The sequence below is a fragment of the Falco peregrinus genome, chromosome 16, assembly GCF_023634155.1.
Source record: "Falco peregrinus isolate bFalPer1 chromosome 16, bFalPer1.pri, whole genome shotgun sequence".
Taxonomy (NCBI): Eukaryota; Metazoa; Chordata; class Aves; order Falconiformes; family Falconidae; genus Falco; species Falco peregrinus.
Window position 1 is genome coordinate 7997524 of NC_073736.1, and position 12293 is coordinate 8009816.

A 12293-nucleotide genomic window follows, 5' to 3' on the forward strand; every position below is an offset into this window, starting at 1 on the left:
AGGTCTTGTCTGATTGCTTCTGACTGCCTATCAGACTGCCAGCCAGATCAAAACACTACAACCCTCCGAAACTGGGGAGTGCCTGTGACTTTACCCCTTAGCATTGCTGTGATACTGGGTCGGTGTAGTCAGTGATTCACCCTCAGGAGTATTGCAGGAGGCTTCTGCCTTGTCTTTGTTTTTATTGTTTCAGTTTCATCCTCAATGTAGTGATTGTGTGTCTCAGAATAACAGAAATATCTAGCACAAAGTGGTCTATCATATGAGCCAAACAGCAAACAGATTATGAAGTATTTTCAGATCATAAATGGAGATCGTTGGCATATGATACGCAGCAAAGAGAATTGCTGCTTTCATCGATGGTTGATAGGAAATGCTGCAGCTAATCCTAGGAAAGAAGAACAGCGGTCATCTGTGAATCTATAAATTTTAAGAGATAAGAGCAATGTTTCAGGCTGTTACAGAGGCTTGCAGTATACACATTAGCCTTGAAAATTCAGCAGCCACTGTGTGTTTAAATGCAAAACCTGGCAAAAACACTTGTTTCTATGGCAGCATATTAGGATTTTATTTCCTTTTATCAGTGGAGGTCTGCAACAGGATAGGGTTGGAAATAATTCCTCTGCCAGAATACTAATCTTTCAGAAACCTGATTGGCTTTGTCTGTTTTTCATCAGCATAGCTGCTAATTCTCTGTTGCTTGCAAGCAGGGACATGTTTTTATTTTAACATTCACAGTACTATATGCAGTGGAAACAAGAGTTACTCTGCTCTATAATTTAACCTGCTTGTAAGATCACGAAGTTTTCATTGTGTTGTACTACTAATAGGGGAAGAGTAGGAACAATGTGTGCTAACTTCTCCTCGTTGTTACTACTTTTACCTTAGGTGCTGGTCAGTGACAATCCTATTAAATTACTTTTACATATAAAGGGCTGGTATGCACTAAGTTTCTCTAGCTCATTACAGAGATTCCTGGGTCATGAACCCAAGAATTTTATGTTTACTAAATTCCGTTTACAGACATCACTTAAAACACTTCTTGTAGAACATGAGCATACTGCCTTTCACTTAATGAAAGTGTAAAATAACTGATGTCAGGCAATGGATTGATTTAGTTATCAGAAAGGTTAAAGATAAATAATTAACAGTGTAACTGGCTGTTCCAGAACAGGGCTACAAAGTTAATGGCTATACCAGCACATTAAAAATTTCTATTGCTGAATATTCTGCAGGTCAGCAGGGGGGCAACCAAAGAAATGGATCGGTAAGCGTCAGACTTTTAACCATGGATTTTAGGAAACTCTATGAAAGAAGCCTTGGGTGCTCAGATTGCCACAACGGGCTTTATTGTCCTGCCACAACCTTTTGTCTTGCTGCTCCCAGTAGGTAGCGGGACCTCACTCCCATCAAGTGTCCAGAGAAGTCAGTAGTGAATGAACTCTGTGGTCATATCCAGAAGGACAATTGAAGGAAAAGTATTTCTACCAGCTTAAGAGTCTTAATAGTTTGTGTAAATTACAGAAGAGATGTGAATGGGTGTGTATCACTCTGGTGATGCTCAGTGCATCTCTGACAGATGGGCAGGCTAATGTGGTGCCAGCAAAGAGGAGGTAGTAGCCAAGAGGTTCTGTGTCTGTACCACTGTGGAGCTCACCTGACTATGAGGAGCAGGAGTCACATTGGCCTCAAGGTCCACTCAGACTAATTTATTGTGCTTCCAGATAAATGAATTTTCATTATTAATACTTGGGCAAGTATTTCTGTAATGCACTGCAGTGCATTCAGAGACTGAGTAAAAAAGTTGCAGTGATTAAATGCACTGATGAAATTATACTACCTGCTCATGTGATTAATAATTCTGGACATTCAGTGTATACCAGACTGGATTCTACCTAATAGCTCTAAATCTTGGTGACAGTAGGGCTCTGGACAGATGGAACTAAGGACATTGCATCTGTCTAGTTGCCTTAACAACCAAATTGGTATTGCCTCAAAGAATGAAATCAGGTGGCATGACCTACTTTATGTAACACCATCTTGACAAGCATTAATTATGTTCTCATCCGTTAATTCTTTATTGCTCAAATCCTGTATCAACTTTCTGTTATTTTACCTGGCTTATCAGGGATAGATGTCAGGCTAGCTGGCTGAGAGTTAGCTGGCTCAACATTCTCTCTTTAAATGTTGGCATAATATTAGCACTTTTCTTAATGTTTTGAAAATTCATCAGTATTCCAAGACTGTTGAAATTAGCATTAGGTAGCTAATGATGTGATTTTAAAACATTTATTCCTTACACAATTTATTTAATAATTTTTGTTGCAAATGTGTATGTTGGTTGTTCAGCCACTGCATTTTCAAATGCGTGTGTACTTACTGAAGACTTTGCACTTAACTGCATCAACAGCTTGTCTTCATCTAGTAATGTCCCTTGACATTACTGTTGGCCTCTGTCCTGACAGAAGTTTATTTCCTAGTCTCCAGCTCCCCATGCAACTTTTCTACCTTTTCTCACTTCCAACAGTGATTGTTGTTTTCCTTTTTTTCATTGCTATTGTTTTTATTGTTGCATTCTTTTTAATTTTTATTATGATAGCATTTCAAGCATTGTTATAATTTTTTTCTTCACAGTTGATGTTTGCAGACATTTCCCTAAATCTTGTTAAAGCAAATTCTTAAGCCTTTTTTATCCTAATCTGAATCCCCTCCCCTCTTTTTTTTTCTTCTCAAATCAGTGAAATTAGCACTTTGAAGCAGCAGAGGATATATGCCTTCATACCCTGATCTGTCCTCTGCCTATATTCTTGTAGGATATGTTGAGGACACCTCAAACCTGGATGTGGGGGTCTTCCTGTCCAGACCAGTGTATACAAATATGGCTCCAATTGCCTACAGCTATGCTTTTAATTCACTATGAAATCTTTAGAGAAAAGAATCAGCTGTACATGCAAGGGTTGCATGTGATATTCTTGCTTTAGGAATGCTGTTTTTTACTTTTATTTTGGGCACTTTTGTCCTCTCCATGATTTGGTTTTATGAATTGCTTCCTTTTCCTTTCAGGATCAGTGTCTCCTTTAAAAAACTCCTAAGATTTTCCAAGAACAACATTATTTTCTGTGATTAAAGTTTTAAACAACCAAACACGTGTATATATCATGTGTGTGTATATATATATATATATATATATATATATATACACATTATCTACATATGGGTCTATGTATATGTATACTCTTATAGCCTGTGTGTTCAACTGCATTTAAAATACGTCAGAAAAAGAGTTAAATAATGTATTGCAGTAGTAGCAAAATAGCAGTGTTATACTTCTGTTGCTAAGTGTAGATGGACAGATGTTACTGAGAGTACAATTAATACTCTGCTCATGTTTGTAAGCCAGAAAGAGTTATATATAATTCCTGAGAAGTTATATGGTGGAAATTAACCCAGAATTAAAAGACTCCATGAAAACAGAAGGCATTTGGCTAGTCTTAACAGAACAAGAACTCTGTCATGATATCAAAAAAAACCCTTGGAGAATTAGTCCAGGACACAAAGCTGTGTGCAGCAGCTTGCCACCACAGGAAAAGAAGACAATATTATTCAGGAATTAGCTAAACATCAGTCTGGAATGACTGGAACACTCCTCCAACAGCACAAAGTGACCATGTTTACCAGCTCAAACTCAACTTTATCATATTTCTTATGGCTACTAAAACCAAGAATGTGGTTGACCTGCAAAAGACATAGATCAAAGTCCAAAAGGCAGTTCCGTGATTAAGCGAAAGGGTAGGTGTTAACAGAGCTTCAGTGAATCAGCATAGTGAGGATGCTGATGAAGCAGTGAAGGACAGCAGCTTTATTGACCCTTTCTTGCTTTTGCTCCTTGCAGGTGTTCCACAAAGCCTTAAATGTGAGTGGTTTTCCCCCATCTGTGGGCATCTGTTTCACTGGTGTTGGTGCAGTATTTTGCTTCTCATTGTGCTACAAGGAGTAGGTTCGTAAGTTTTTCAAGTTTTCCCCCTATCACAGTATTTCAGAGTGAATTTGCTTGTTACTTCAATATTTGCTGAGTAGGTTCAAGGCGAGATAATTTCTCCGTGTGTTTTGTTTGAGCAGGTAAGTCAGGCTGTACCTATCCACACTGCAGAGCAACTGCTTTGATCTGAGATCTCTTACTTCATGTGTGCAGCACTGCATCTCCTGGCTGTGCCTGCCTAGTAACGAGCAAATGGAGTGAACCAGAATTCATTAAACTTTCACAAAACATATGTGTAGAATTAGTCATATGTGATTTCTATGCTAGCCTTCCTGTCGTGATGTTGCTGTCCTATGTAACGATTAAATTAATCAATGATAACTTTTTTAAAGCTGTGGTTAGTTTAAAATCCTGAGGGGAGGATGACTGTTAAAATAATTAGATTTCCAGCTCCAGTTTCCAGTTTAGGATATTATGGACACGTTTGTTCCTATCACATTTGCTTTGTGGTTCAGTATGAATTTTCAATAGATGACTTTGTGATAAGAAAGCAGCAATTCAGATGCAATTATATAAACAGTAAGATCAGCCTGGAATTAGCCTGGAGAGTATAAAGCACACACAGAGCTTGTGCTGGGTCACTGCCTCTCCCAGCTCAAGGCAGAATCAGGTTCCTGTGATAGGGAAGAATTCAGCTGACAAGAGGTTGGTCTTTCCAGACTTGCATTGTTGCAGCTACAGGGTAAACCAGACTGTAATGAATGGCTTTTGCTGGGGGAAACTGGCAGCTGGAAGGAGAGTATAGGGTGATGTCCATGTGTTTGTAGACACTGTCATTTAAAGTTTGTACTTTAGAGGCTATAGAGTAGACCCTGGAATTGTCTTGGAGTTAATCAGAGCTTTGTTCTTGGGATCCCCCGGCAGGTCTGAGAAATGAGGTCAGCACAACAGGCAACTAAAGTGGGGATTCATTTATTTGAACTCTTTGCTGATGTTCTTTATTGTAATTTGCTTGAATCTATTATTTAATTCTTGGCAGTGTTCCCATTTCATCATGCTTCTAAGCCAACTGCAAAGTAAAAAGTACAGTGGTATGCCTGATATGCATTCTTTTTCTCGAACGTTTTATAAGATGTTTTCTTGAGAAGATTATTTTTAAACCGGTGAGATTTTTCTTTTCCTCACCATCTCTGTTAATTCTGGAGCTCATGTTCCTTTACATATGTCACATTTTCAAGTCCTTTAGCTCCTGTTATTTTTCTGTGTCAGCATTTTATCACTCAGTAGTGAAAAATTCCATGTAATATATTTTAGTGGGGAAAAAGTGAATTTGTTACATGTTGTTAATGGCCTGTTTACCCTTCTTTTCTGTTTAGTGGTTAGTATTATTTCAATTAAAGGTCTGAAATGGGAAAGAACTTGTCAGGCTGGAGCTGAAAAAGTTAAGATTACTTCTAGTCTGTGTCTATCATAACTGTTATTGTCAAATTCTGAGAAAAGGAGTGCAAGGTAAATCTAATTTTACTTAGGGTTTGCTTTATTTGTTTCCTCCCCCGCCCCCATCTAGCATGAGTCCCTTCTTTGTGATGTCTCTCCTCTTTGGCCTGACTGTCGGTCAAACAGCGTCACTCTGTGCTCCTTCTGAGTATATAATCCATGTGGAGAAAAGGGAATGTGCTTACTGCCTGGCCATCAACACCACCATCTGCGCTGGATTTTGCATGACTCGGGTACAAGGCATTACTCTGTTTTAGGCAGTTGTTTCTATAATGGACATCACTGCAAGTGCCTAATCTCACTGGAAAGTTGTTTGTGAATGATCCAGTTCTAACAGTGTTTGTCACAGACAGAAAAATCACACTATCATCATGTTTTCAAGTTAGCTTTTTGCAAAGGTATGGATGAGTAATGCCAAGCCTCTGGAACTGTGAAGTTTATAACGTCAGTGGCATAGCATAGGACCGACTGCTGCTGCCAGTGCAGGGCCTCTGTAGTCGGTTTGTGGGGTCTGGATGGAACAGGTGAGAAGCAGATTGTACTTAGCCACTCTTATTTAATGTAAATGACTTGGGTAACTTCTACTATTGTTATGGCAGCTATCTGTGAAGAATATCTCGCCAGTAGACACGCCAAACACTAGGCTTGAGCTTCACTGTTCAATGTAGCATTTTAAGTTCAACCTTGGTCAGCAGGTTGCCAATACAGGTTACAAAGCTCTGTTCGCACTCTGAGCCAAGCGGAGTAGTTAAAAACATATAAGCGAGGGGAACATATCCACAGGGGTAGAGTGCCCCAACCACATGCAAAATTACAGATCTGAAGAGAAGTACACTGAAAATATCAGAGCTAGTCTAAGCATAAAGAGGTTTGCTTTCCACGCGTATGAGAAAACATCAGAGGAAGTCTTCTGGCACTCAGGTATGCTTCAGTGAAACAATGCATTTCTGTTTTCTTTGTAGGACAGCAATGGCAAGAAGCTGCTACTCAAAAGTGCTCTGTCCCAGAACGTGTGCACATATAAAGAGATGCTGTATCAAACAGCACTGATTCCTGGCTGTCCTCATCACACCATCCCTTATTATTCCTACCCTGTGGCTGTGAGCTGCAAGTGTGGTAAATGTAACACTGATTATAGTGACTGTGTTCATGAGAAGGTTAGGACAAACTATTGCACTAAACCACAGAAGCTTCGTAACATGTAAGCTTCCAACAGAATGTGGTTGAAATGTACCTCTTTGCTCACAGCTGATCATAAATAAAAGTGTATTTCATAACAGGTTTGCAAACTGGTGTGCACAAAGTTTTTTTCTAAAGTTTTATCACTAGTTACTTCAATTAACTGGATGTTCTGTGACATGCACAAACACAGAATCACAGGACTGAAGGTTTGTGTTTAGAATTGACCTGTGATTTACTTTGGGGAAGAAGGAGAGATGACTATGTGTTTGTATAAGCCTTTGCTTGTAAATCCCAGGTGTTTTGTGAACAGATGCCGGGAGACAAAACATTTTGTATACTTCAGAGTTAAAATAAGGCAACGCATACTTCTAGTATTGAACATTTTAATTAGATTTCGATTTTGACATATGCTTACAGCCTTCATATTAGCAACGGTATTTTTCCATATACATAATATTAGGGTTGTTGAGGACCCTTCAGTGTAGCCAACTGGGACTAAGCACATACAGTTTGCTTATCTACACTACAGATCTATGTCATCACCAGTGTGCCCAGACCCGTGTGCATTAGGCATACTTTTCAGGTCTCTGCAGTGGTGGAGTAAACCTCTCTGATGATGCAGGAGTAATGTAGACAGCACAGCAAGGCTACAGTGAAGGCTACAGTACAGGGCTGACAAAAAGTTAAATTCTCCATGCTTCTGTGACTAAGGAACAGCACTACCATTCTGCACATCTTTGCAAATGTAGGTAGAAAAAAAATTAAGTGCATAAATACCTTAAATGATAGTAAAAGGATTTTTAACAAGATGTAACTATAAAAAAAACCCCTATTTCAGAGCTAAGAATTTGCAGCTCTGTGCAGATGCACTGAAGGTTCAAAACCGCATTAAGTGCAATTTTCAGGTAATAGACGCCACTAACATGTCAATTCACCACCAAACGCTTAGGCTTTTTCACCCCTTCCCAGCCATGTGTTTTGCCTTGTAGAGTGGGTTACTTCACAGTGGTGGCTCTCTTGGTTGTTCAGTGATTGCAAATGTGTCCTTATGAAAAACAATTTTCACTGTTAAAGTGGAGTATTAAATGGAACAGATTTATCCCAAGGTTCACACCATGAAAACAGCATTCATGCTTTTTGAATTATCCAGACAGAGGATTTGGGTTTTTTTGGCAAGTAACAGACCCAACCAAACCCCAGAGCCAGGAAGATGAACACCGGCTTGTTATGCCCAGCTTGAACTGGCAGCTGTGCTCAGACTGCCACGGCCCCACGGAGAATTAACCTTCTGATAGCCCTCAGAGCCACTGTACATCCATCTGTTAGCATAGTTCTCTTATTCGTCTGTCTTTCTGTTTATTTTTGCTTCTGGCAAAACCAAAAGGTGGCAAAAACCAATGACTCGCCTACTAACATACTCCTGCTTTGTTGGGATTAACGTAAAGCTTCAGTTTTGTTTGTGTGGGAGGGAAGTTGCATACATCTGCTATGCATTCTTTGACTTTTTAAAATTCTCTTGTGTGTTACTGTAAACATTGGTATTTCTTCTTGGGAAAAGCCTCATGGTGCTGATAAGCACCAGTTAGACCTTCAAACTGTTAATCGACCTTCCTAAGAGTTTCACTTGATTGCTTTTCATGGAGCAGCACAAGGTGCTGTTCCATATAGCTAAGCCCAGAGTCAAGCAGGGAACTACTGAAGAGCTCATTTTAGGGGCTGACTGTTAACAGCATCCATAGACAAGTACATAACAGGTTAGGGAAAATCAACAGGGCAGGCCGTGGGGGTTTTTGGATGTGGTTTTTTTTTTTTCTTCCTTCCTCCAAAATTTTAGTCTCCTATACTACTCAGTGTGTAAACAAGGGAAAGTACATGACAGAAAAAGGAACAGTCCTAAGAGAAGCATATGCTAAGTTTACACTGCATTCCATACTTAGTAGATGAGGAGTATCAAAAAGAAAATAAGAAATGTCCTATCTTTCCAAGATGGATCTAAGACTCTTGTAAAGTACTTTAACGGCCTCAATGTGCACAAACCCAGTTGCTGAGTGCACCACTCTTCTGAGCACAGCAGGTTTGACATTACACACTTTAGCCAGCAGTGGGTTAGTATCTACAAACTTTCAACCAAATACTACACAGCAGATCTTACTCACAAGGCATTATGATGCTGAAACAAAGCAGAAAGTAACTTATTTCCTTACATTTTCTTCTGAAAATCCAGTTCTTGCTCTTCCTCATCCCTTATTAAGGATGAAACTGAAATATTTTAAGTTTCCGCCACCAGCCATAGCAGTATCTCCATTCACTTATGCAATCTCTTATGAAAAGTAGCAGTTACTAACCTATACCTCACAGAGATGGGGTACTAGCACTGAAGACATCAATGACCAGCTCTCTGCCCCCTTCTCATCTCAAGAATTCTCTCCCTTTCTCCCTCTCTCTTCATTGGCTGCCCAACCTCTTAACAGAACCAGCCACATCTACACCTTGTCTACATCAGCCAACCTGCCCCCCGCCCAAGCCAGCCCACAGTTGTATATTATCAGTGCTAATTAACCCAGCTTCATTCCTCTACACAGAAACACCAAATAATTCATATTTAGAACTAGATACCTGAACCAAACAGCACTCTGTGAAGATGATTCAATTGTCCACTCTTCTAGCATCCTGTAACTGAATTTTCAGCATCTCCATGGGAAAGGTGATAACGACCTGGCACGTTTCAGCACCGATGTCCTACCACCATCTCTTTACATATGATATGCCTTTTCTAGCACAGAGGGAGAAAAGATTACGAAATAGTAATATTATTCTTCTTTGCAGCAGGAATCATAAAGACAAAATATTTCAGTTTGCCGTGCTTGTCACATGTAACCTTATTCCCAGGTACAGGAGCCAAGCCTAAACAGTAATTTCAGCCTACTGACATATTCACTACCCAGCTCTTATCCTACACTGTATTGCATCAGTTACAACCTTCGCAGCACCTGTTTGTGCCACTATCATCTATTAAACAGGTTAATTAATCCAAACTGTATTCAAAGCATGAGAGAGAAACAAATCAGTCTGGAAACATATTTTCTGACCAACAAGATGAGTTTTTAACCTGATTACCAAAGTTTACTCCAATTGAAATGCAAAGCATATACTGACAGACAAAGAAATGGTCAGTATGTGGCAAACTATCAGATTCCTAATTAATACTACATACTCTGCTGTAAACTCATTGCTGCTCATGTTTATAAAATTCTACTAACTTCCATTTTAAAATTAAATGTTACATTCAGAAAGGCCATTAAGGTGAATCAAAAGTACTTAAAACAATTTAAAGAGCTGAAAAATCAAACCTCTGACATATACAAAATATTAATTACCTAGAATATTAGAAATGTTCCCATCCTTGACAAAGCTGGGTCTGAAATAGTAATCTCCTGTCTGCCTGACTGCATTCTCATGAGTTACCAGGGTTAAATTAACAGCAATACCTAAAAATACCGCAGAGATGCAAGGTAGATTTTTTCTGTTTATGCAAATTTATTTTTTAGAAATATAATTGTGGCTCCCAAGAAATGACGTAGTCCCTTCACACTTTGCTTGAAATAGTAAATAAAGGAACCGGCCAGAATTCACAGGATACAAATATGAAATGTAATGTTAGAAAAATCTTGCTTTCAATTTTGCAGTTTTCATGAATGTTCCTGGAATCTGATACTTCATTTTATGGCAGCTGCAGTAGAGCCTCCGTGAAAAGACTAAGGGAATCTGCTAGATGGTCCAACTTGAGTGGGGGGGGTTGGACCAGGTGAGGTTCCTTCCAACCTCAACCAGTCCATGATAATAGCAAAAGCTTTGGCCAGGGCAACTGCAATAATAAGCTGACAGCATTTGTATGCTTGTCATGGATTCTACACAAGGCATGAACTGTATTTGTCATATGTGTAATTTGGTGATAAAGAAATGCCTTTGCAGGCAAGGTTTGAAAACTGAAGTTCTCCCAAAGCACCATTTAAAATTAACTGAAAATCCAGAGCATTTTGCAGCAACAGTAGGATCCCTGCTGCTGTAAGATGTGTCCCCCACACCTATGGTTTAAACAATCCAGTCACGGCTAGATATATACAAGACTACTACAAGCCTAACAGAGATTAGTTTCAATTAAGTTACAAAAAGGCTTTCTGGTGGTGAGAAAGTCTGGTATTCCCCAGCCCCTGACACAACTGTAAAAACTCCATCGTGACAGCATGCAAAACTGCTGTGGGCTCCCAGGTTCTCAGCCAATAGCTGCAACATGAATTGCTGGTCTCTTGTTTATGAAGAGTATAGAGAATGACAGGGAAAAATTGGGAAGTGGCTATTTACCCAACAAAGCAGCAATTTATTACCTAGTAAATGGCAAAGAAACAAAATCTTCAGCTTTAAGACCAGACAGAGCATTCTCAAGCTGCTTGAGCCTTTAAAAAGGGTATTTAGCACTGCAGAACTTAAGTCAGCGTACTATTAAACAGCACTTGCACTTAGCAAAACAAAAAAGGGAACTAGGCCTACTTACAGTAATAAGCAATGCTGCAAAATTATCACAATCCTCCCTTACATCTGGGACTGACTGACCTGCCTTCCCTATGAACATATGTACGCAAAACCCAACAGCCTATTTTTGTGGTTAGCACCTGCGCAACATCACCGAGAAGAAAAAAACTAGCAAGACTTCTTCTCACTTAAGAAAAAAACAATTTAACATGTATCGGGTGTGTGAACACATCTATTTTAATATGCATTTACAGGCCGTTGGAGCAGTTTGTCCCGCTGGCCTTACAGCAGTGCCTGTGTTCAACTTTTAAAACCCTCAGGTCTAGTGGCAACAACCTCTTGAGGTGGCAGTTCCTTACGGTCAGGTGTTTGCTTCATTTGATTTCTCTTAAGATGCCTTTTCACAGAACTAAGCCATGTTTGCAGACAACCCTTACATATCCTCCACCCCTAGCACCCTGCGCCCAGCGTGAAGGTCACAGAAAGGCATCGGGCACACGATGCCCAGGGTGCTCGTGGTGGCTCAGATGGCCTGATTCACGCTGAGGCAAATTCCTCCTTTGAACGTCCTCGCCCTCCTCTTCGGTGCTGCTATCACAAGCATTAGGCCTCTCCCGCCCAGGAGAGGCTGCAAAGCCAGGCCACGCGGCACCTCCACTGCTGTCCAGCTCGGAGCCAAGCGCCCGGGCCTGGCGCGGCCGCCCCGGGCGGGGAGCTGGGCACAGGGCACAGCCGCGCCGGGGCTGGCTTTGGGAAGTGCGATCCCAGACGGACTAATATGGCTGAAACCGGGGGATGCGAATGCTGCCCCCGGCCACCTCGTGCCGCCCCGCCGCCAGGGGGCGCCGCCGCCCGCCGGGCCTCGCCCTTTGTGTGGCGGGGCGCGGAGCCGCCTCCCGCCTGGTCGGCGCCGGGCACCGTTAACGGCTCCGGGCCCAACAGCTGGCCGCTCGCTCCCAGCGGCTCCCGCGGACGGGGGCCCGGCAGGGCGGGGGGAGCACCGGCACCGGGCAGCCAATGCGGAGCCAGTTCCGCCCGCGGCCCCGCCCCTGTGGGCGGTCCCGCTCGGCCGCGCGGGCTCCTGAGGCGGGCCCTGGCGGTGCGG

The 12293-nt window shown here is 41.3% G+C and overlaps 1 protein-coding gene across 2 annotated transcripts; it reads left to right on the forward strand.

Moving 5' to 3' along the window:
* The first annotated feature begins 3180 nt into the window (after positions 1-3180).
* Positions 3181-6765, forward strand: TSHB (thyroid stimulating hormone subunit beta). 2 transcript variants are annotated; one of them, XM_027797025.2, is made up of 3 exons: positions 3181-4001; positions 5547-5709; positions 6439-6765. In XM_027797025.2, the coding sequence occupies exons 2-3, from the start codon at positions 5548-5550 to the stop codon at positions 6679-6681; spliced, it is 405 nt and encodes a 134-aa protein (XP_027652826.1). In that variant the 5' UTR covers positions 3181-4001; position 5547; the 3' UTR covers positions 6682-6765. The 2 variants fall into 2 exon arrangements, with proteins under 2 accessions (XP_027652826.1, XP_027652825.1); XM_027797024.2 differs by having other exon boundaries at positions 3181-5709.
* The last annotated feature ends 5528 nt before the right edge of the window (positions 6766-12293 follow it).